Source organism: Abramis brama (genome assembly GCF_963993115.1).
Source record: "Abramis brama genome assembly, chromosome: 12".
NCBI classification, from domain to species: Eukaryota; Metazoa; Chordata; class Actinopteri; order Cypriniformes; family Leuciscidae; genus Abramis; species Abramis brama.
Genome location: NC_139974.1, coordinates 36,471,366 through 36,479,567, shown reverse-complemented (window position 1 = coordinate 36,479,567; position 8,202 = coordinate 36,471,366). Strand labels below are relative to the sequence as shown.

General features: G+C 35.4%; 1 protein-coding gene across 1 annotated transcript; it reads left to right on the top strand.

Annotated features, from left to right (window-relative positions):
* On the top strand, nucleotides 1–7,473 carry tfpi2 (tissue factor pathway inhibitor 2). The gene is made up of 5 exons (XM_084131085.1): nucleotides 1–231; nucleotides 377–547; nucleotides 2,480–2,659; nucleotides 5,616–5,792; nucleotides 5,892–7,473. The coding sequence occupies exons 1-5, from the start codon at nucleotides 156–158 to the stop codon at nucleotides 5,990–5,992; spliced, it is 705 nt and encodes a 234-aa protein (XP_083987211.1). The 5' UTR covers nucleotides 1–155; the 3' UTR covers nucleotides 5,993–7,473.
* The last annotated feature ends 729 nt before the right edge of the window (nucleotides 7,474–8,202 follow it).

Below are 8,202 nucleotides of genomic sequence, written 5' to 3'. Positions count from 1 at the left end.
TGGATACTAAGTTTAGCCCGCCCTTCCAATTCCCCCCTGACAAATTCTCCATTTATAAGGCAACGATTGGGAGAAGTCAAGTTACAAATCAGGCGAGTAACATAGCAGTTAGTATATCAGACTACACGCGATCTTAGAATCCATAATCTCTCACAATGGTGTGTGATTTGCTTGGAGGTCTTTTGCTTATTGTTGTTCTGCTGCAAAGCGCCGTCGGACTACAACCCAAAGGTAAATGTAACATTGTGCTCTTTTAATGGCTAGTAAAGTGGCGAAACAGAGGCATTCTGTTGTTGAAACGTGACACTTAAAAGTTGCAAGTGAATTTCAGCTTGAGGTTTATTATATTTTTACCGTGTTATTTATTCCCTCACAGAAGTTTGTCTGTTGCAAGTTGAAGAAGGAACGTGCAATGACGACATCCAGCGCTATTACTACAACACAATCACCCAACAGTGTGAGGAATTCAGCTATAGCGGCTGTGGAGGAAACGCAAACAACTTCAGGTCATTTATGGAATGTCAGAAAACTTGCTTCAGGATTCCAAGTACGTTTATTATTAATATACGTAAATGCTCTGTAAACAATACACATGGCATCCCCTTACGAAAAATAAGTTTATTCAAGTGTGCTATTTACTTCTTTTAAACTAAAAATAAGAAGGTATACTTTGTCTACTTTTTATGTCCTTTTCAAGAATATACTTTATGTACTTCTCAGAATTATACTTAAAATTGCACTTAAGTAGGCTATAGTTTGACTTATATTGACAGAAAAGTCTAAGTCTGTTTGGCCTATAGCCTACTTGTAGCCTACTCAATCTTTTGATCAAGATATACTTAAAAGTATAATTAAGTACTTGGTTTGTAGTTGTGTTTACTCTTTTGATTGAGTATAGTGGCCTATTAACTCTTTCACCGCCAGCGTTTAAAAAAAGAAAGAAAAGTTGCCAGCCACCACCAGTGTTTTTGATCATTTTCACAAAAGTTTCATGGCCCCCAGAATATTTTGTTGTATGCAACAAAAGGTATTTGTCAAGGTATTTGAACATGCAGTATATCAAAAGTAAGAAAAGAGCCTCTGCTTTAAAAAAAGTTTTATTCTAGCCTCATTTATTCTAGCTATTACCCATCTTCTGAAAGACTTCAAAATCTCCAGATCAAAATTAACAGATGAAGAAGTAGCAGAAACAAGTGATAGAAGATAAACAGCACAAAAGATCAAAACTGCCTAACGTTACTGAATGAAACGTCGACCCAGGAAGTGTTAACGACTGTGAAGCTTTGTAGGTGTGTTGATGGACACGATCTACTCCATCTATGTTTTGATCATCGCTCTGAATCCGATCCAGACGTAGTCTTTAAAAAGAAAAGCAATTTTCTCAGCTTTTTGCGCAAAAAGTTGCTTTTTATTTTTATTTTTTTAAATAAAACGTACCCAGATTCAAGTGTTGATAAAAAAGGTTGCATGTTGCTTTAAATGTTTTTACAACAAAGTTAAAGTACAGTTAAAGGTATTTGTCAAGTATAAAAAAATAATTCTATACTGGAACATAGTAGGCTTTTGGAAAATAGTTTGAAACTTTTTACTTAAAGTGCAAAAATAATATATAAATTGTAAACAAAAGTATGATGATGTGTTCACTTCAAGAACACTTACAAGTATACTTGCAGTATAAAACTACTAAACTAGTAGAGAGTACACTTCAAAGTGTACTTTTATAAACTAAAAAGTGTGCTACAAGTATTTGACTAGTAAACTATCAGTATACCTATAAGTTCACTTGTAGTATAGTTGCAGTATGAACGAAAAAACTTAGTTGTAAACTAGTTGTGTACTCAAAGTTTACTACTGTTACACTTAAAGTATACTTATAGGTAGGCTATACTTTTATACGCTGAAAAGTATGCCAATTTTGTCCCAAGTAGTATTAAAAACAGTACACTTACAAGTATACATCTAGTACATTGATATTAGTATATTTATACAAGAGGTATACTTCAAAATATACTTGAACTTAAAGCTGCAGTCTGTAACTTTTGGCGCTCTAGCGGTTAATAAGCAGAACTGCATGTGTTTTGTGGAAGAACATTGTAGCCGGACCTACTTCTCTCTGTTTATGTCTATGACGAGTGGAACGCTGGAACTGGGAAACTCCACAGCATTGCCGACACAAACCAGTCTAAAATAGTCTGAATATAAACACTTAAGATAGGTGTACCGTAGTGATTCAGGATAAGACAAAAAAATGGTTTGGAAAATGTATTCATGATGTACTCGCTTATTATATAAATTTTGTCAATTTTGAACACAAAAAAAATTACAGACTGCAGCTTTAAGTACACTTATTTTTCGTAAGGGATCTTAAATGGGATTTTTTTAATGAGAGTTTCTGAGGGCAGTTATGGTTTAAAACGATCATAAGCTCACTTCTGATGTGAAATGCTCATTTAAATGTGTTTTGTTTTGCACACCACAGAAATCCCCCAGATCTGTCGTTTTCCAAAGAAAGAGGGGCCCTGCCGAGGCATCTTCAAGCGTTATTTCTTCAATATGACCTCCATGCAGTGTGAACCCTTCTCTTATGGTGGTTGCCAAGGCAATGAAAACATGTTTGAAAACTTTCAAGGATGTCTGGAATATTGCAAACCTCCTAAAAGTAAGTAGAAACACTGTAGATGTGGATGTAAAAAAGTTTTATTGAAGCATTTGCAATCAAATCAAATAATTAAAATGCTCAATAGTAGGCAAAAATGGTGGGAAAGTGCTTTGCCATCTTCAAAATAAAATCAGCAATAAAGCATTGGACCTTGATAATGATTTGGTGAGGAAATGTCAATGGCATTAATAAAACTGATGAGCGGAACATAGAACAGAACATTAAAGGCAGGGTAGGTAGGAATGGTCTAAAAAACTTCTTTTTCAAATTTGTTTAAACTTTATGTTCATATCAATACATAATTAAAATGTAAGTACTCTGAAAAAGAAAGTATAAAAATCGAGTGTCTGTAGACCTCTCAGGACTGTTTTAAAGACAGTTCATTATTTCCATTCACTCCACCCCCTCCCTTCTGGGCTCCTTCCAAAGCCACGCCCCCAAAACACATGAACGCGCGACTCCAACCGCTGAGCTGAAGACGCATTATTTACCTGAGACAAGCAGAGAGGAAGGAGCACAGTGCATGTAGTGACATCATGTCAGAATCACATGTAATAAAAAAATCTAACGCTAATTGCTTATGAATATAAACAAATAAGATGTATTTTAGTACTCACTATCAAGCTAGCATATTGATATTGGTAAATTTAAAATATATATTTTTTGATTCGCTAACGAGCTAGTTATATAAGCTAAAAACAGGTTGCATTGATACACTTTTTTACATTACCATCAGTTATATTGTGATGAAGATGAATTTCGTGTAAGATTCATAACATATATGGTGTTCTGCATGTAGGGGTGGGAGATATTGACAAAAATGAATATCTCGATATTTTTTTCCAATATCTAGATATAGATATTCAGGCGATATTTTTGCCATCCTTCAAAGAAATGTGAGCAAACTGGCAAAGAAGGTCCAGTTGGTCTTTTGACTTGCTGCATTTGACCTATATTATTCTAGGCTATAGAAAAAACAATAAAGGAGCTAACTAAACAGAATCTGTGGCACCCCCTACTTTTTCCACTTACAAAAAAAAAAAAAAAAAAAAAAACTTAACTAGGCACTTCTTGCAACAGTGATTATTAAATCAAACAACAATATTGTTGATGATCAATTCAAAGTAAAAAAAAATTAACATTTTCAAAACGGTATAAATCCATTCATTTTTCCCCCAAAACGCTATAAATCCATCTTTTTTTTTTTTTTTTTCTAAATTTATGGTTTGTCTTTTTAAAAAAGTTTTTGTCTTTTATTTTTCGTGTTTGCATTTATGAGGAAAAAACAATATTACTTGACAGTTCTCCATTATGGACGCGAGCGCTCTGAAAGCTGCACTGAGACTTTCAAACTTTAACAGAGACCTCAAAACAGAAAGCACAAAGCCTTTCTTTAAAACGAATTTCGTTTTGTATTAATTGTATCTTAATTTTAATATATTTTTTTTTCATTAATTCATTAATATTTTCATTCCTGCATTAAATACATAAAGTAAATATAGGCTATCAATCACAACATAAGGTGCTTGAACTGGAGATTATATCATCGTGAACCGAACCGTAGCCTCGCCTCACAGGCCTAAAAAATGTGGAATATATTTACAGAAATCTGGTTCTAAACAAAACCATCCAAAACAAAATAAAACTATGTAGCCTAAATGTGCATTTCTCCGGTGCATGCGTTCACTAGCCTACTGCGAAGATCGCGAGTCAAATATCGTCAACTTCATCTTTGCAGCCGACACAGAAATTAATAAACAATTAAAATGTCTTATTGCAATATTTTACACATTCATAATCATTACTTTTGCTGGTTCTTTGAGGCAGCTTTTTAGGTTTATGGCGTTTTGGAAAAGAGCTCTTCACGTACAAACACCGTTTCACCAAGGCACAGCAGCCCTTCAGCACATAAGAACAAAAAGAGAAAAAGCACGGACTTACTAATTACGAAACTTTGATGTGGTTGAACAGCTGAAACAGTCACAAATTCCTCTGCAACTCAAACATTCGAAGGAAGAGAACAGCATTACAGTTTTCAGCGCGTCCTCCTTTGATTGCTGTGTTGTGACTGGAAAAGTGCATGCAGGAGCACATGCGCAAAATGTAGGTTTGTAAAATGTCCTTTTGTAAAATAAAAATAATTTTAGGGCGAAGCAGAGGAGGTCGTGCAAGAGGCCGTGGCGTGCAACTAGGGTCCGAGGAAGTAGAGGCTGAGGACGGGGTGGTCGCTGGAAAGCTACGCTGATATTGACACGCGTTTTATTTCTTTGTTTATCCAAAGACTTTTTGTTCATTACCTTTTCTTGTACTGTCTTCTTTTTTTTGCCTTGTTTGCCTTCACTAACTGCATGCCGGTAATGTGAATTTTGATTGCTCTTTCTCTGCCATTGTTTTGCTATTCCTAGGTTCAGTGCCTCTCGAATTCCTCAAATCAAACGTGCGCGCGGCCGCGCGCAAGTGGGCAGATCCCGTGGCAAAAGGGTTGTTGCCATGGTTGCGAGAGAGAGTGACAGTCGCCTAAGCCAATCCTTTGATTCGTCCCGAATCGAAATAATGAGCTGTGTTTAATACAGATTAAACGGTCTAGAGTCACTTGATTTTTATACTCTTTTTTTCAGAGTACTTACATTTTAATTATGTATTGATATATATAGAAAGTTTTAACAAATTTGGATCTTTTTTTATTTTTATAGTCCTACCTACCCTGCCTTTAAGGGACCGGTGTACTTGTTGGGACCCTTCGTTGGAACACATTAAGACATTTTTGTTCTCATCTTTTCAAATCATCAGCACAACAAGCTTGTTTAATGGCCTTCATGTCTAAATGGTTTCTAGTCTCTTGCCTGGCTTATTTATTAATGTACTCCGGCTCCACCTAGAACACTTTTTGAGGTCCCTACTAGAAAATGCAAAGATCTAAAGTTAAACATTTCTGTCGTGTTTCATTTTTTTTCAGCGATCCCTGTGATTTGCCATGATATTTTGGATAAAGGAAAGTGCTTAGCTTCCATGGAAAGGTATTACTACAACTCTGCTACAAAAACATGCGAGGAGTTCATATATACAGGATGCGGAGGAAGCAACAATAACTTCATCTCCAAACAAAGCTGCATGGATGTTTGTGTTAAAAATGGTACGTTTGATCGCTTTGTGTTTGAGAAAGTCATTATCAAGACAATAGGACAGCATTATTTTCAATGTCTGGTCTAACCATGTGTTTTGTTGTTCTCAGGGAGAAAAGGTTGGAGTACCTCAAAGAAGTCAATAAGAGTTTCTAAACAGTACCTAAGACGAATGAAGGCTCAGCCACCAAGGAGGACGTCGGCCAAATAATTGTTCATTAAAGCTACACTGTGTGATATTTTCCCTCATCTAGCGGTGAAATTGTATATGACTACCCAGTGAATATTAGTTTCTGTTCCTTTCAATTCCGAGGGCGTTTTAACTCCTACGGTGGCCGTATTATTCCAAGATTAACATGGCTTCCAAAATGCGCCTTTAAAACTATTCATCACCTGTGACCCGTCGCAGCACAGATTTATGTTACAAGGTAAACAATAATTTTTCACCATTGACGCGAGGAAAAGTAACGCAAGTTATACTAGAGGTCGTTCTGGCGTTATGCACAACCATGCTATGGTTAGACAAGCAACTATAAAACTTTGAATTTACACAAATAGGCTGAATTACCTGTCGAGAAGAAAGCAGGCAACTTCGCCGTCCGTTTTAAAATCTTTGCTTCTCATGAGCTCTTTCCATCTGGGAAAAGTTACTCCAGTATTGACTTTGGTCTTGCTGATTTGTCTGTCGCGTTGACGTTTTAATTCTCTCTTTCGCTTCCTTGGCGACTCTGCTACATGTCCTCGAGAATAGGCGTGATCCTCCATCTTCAGCAATCTTTCAAATCTGCCGGCAGTCGCGAGTGATCTCCCCCTCGCATTCGTCACGGTGTTACTGAGTGTAAAACGCGAAAGGCGAAGCTTGAATTTCCAGGTATGTCCCTCTTTGGTGAATGTATTTTCAAGATGGAGGCGCAACATGGCTGCCGCCATTCGAGCGACTCGCTCGTATGTATTATAAATGGCAGATTTTACGCTTACGAGAATACTTTACTTTAAGAAATAAAGTACTTTACTTACACTTTTGTGTACTTTACTTACACATGAATGAGCACATATACTTTTTATAGAACAAAGTGTTTTTTGCTAAGAATCAACTTTAAAAAGTGTAGCTTTAAGTCATTCTCACTGTTTTACTGACAAAGATGATTGCACTGATTTTACAGTATTGGATGCACAGCTCACTCTGTGTACATGATGTTGATTGTTTTTAAAATGAAGGTTTGTTTAATATTCTTATGTATTTTTTATGCCTGTGTATATTTTTATTTTCAATAAAATTTTTTATTATTTGTATTATTAAATACAATAATAAGTCTAACACTGTTTAAGTGATAAAGCACAATGTTTAACTGGCAATGAAACATTCTTTAATATGCTGAAGTTTTATCAAGGATCATCTAAGACTAACATGACAGTCATTTCAGAAAGCTATAGTGACATCTAAACTGACAAGAGCAAGCATGATAAACGAAAATAGTCTGTTGGGTTAAAAATAGCAGGTTGTTTTTTTGTGCAAAATTTCAAGAAATGCCACATTTTTTTTAAATTACGTGTGTTTGACCTGGGTGTTTTATATTAATGTATATATAATGTTAACCTACATTTTATACTAAATTGAATTCAAATCATGTTGTGTCTCATGCCTTTGTAAAGGCACTTTATATCAATCCCGAATAAAGTCTTTCATCTGCATCAATAATTTCTCTAATCATTTTTGAAGTATTAAAGAGAACTCTCAATTCATGTTGTTGTTTGATCTGTCACATTAAGAATATTACCATAAATAGCCTAACACATAATCACTCACATATTAATCATAATCACCTGTACATCCATTTTAATTTTAATTCCAAAATCCTAAAATTTACATTATTGTTAAAGCACTATATTTAAAAAATATATTTTTTTTTTTGTGTTCAACAGAAGAAAGAACCTCATACAGGTTTGGAACAACACACACACAACACAGGTTTTGGCCCATCAATATATGATCAATATATAACATCAATATATTATTCCAAGGTTGTCCAGTTGCCAGATCTTGTATGAAACGCATCCTACTCACATAATCGACACATACAAATTTCAACCTATTCCTCAACCTGGCAACATACTGATACAACCGATTTGCGCGGTTGATATAGAGCTGATAAGTCCCGCCCCTTCCGCTAACCCCACTGGACCCATATACTGTCTATGACTGGACCTCTAGGTTGAAAAATCGTCAATGCAAGTGAATGTGAGAAAATAATTATTTTCTGGTCTCGTTTGAATTTTGCCATGAATGTGAACATATGTTGTCTGTGAATTTTTAATATAATTTTTCGTGTGAAGAATGCTACAATTTAGCGGGTAGAAGTTTGATACGGTTAGACTTTGTGTGAGAGCACTTTGTGGACTACAACTAGTTTTTACATCAGA

Excerpts from the sequence above, each read along its gene's own strand:
- tfpi2 (XM_084131085.1), top strand. The coding sequence starts at position 156 with ATGGTGTGTGATTTGCTTGGAGGTCTTTTGCTTATTGTTGTTCTGCTG. Across the intron at positions 232-376 it reads CGTCGGACTACAACCCAAAG|AAGTTTGTCTGTTGCAAGTT; the intron begins GTAAATGTAACA and ends ATTCCCTCACAG. Across the intron at positions 2,660-5,615 it reads ATATTGCAAACCTCCTAAAA|CGATCCCTGTGATTTGCCAT; the intron begins GTAAGTAGAAAC and ends ATTTTTTTTCAG.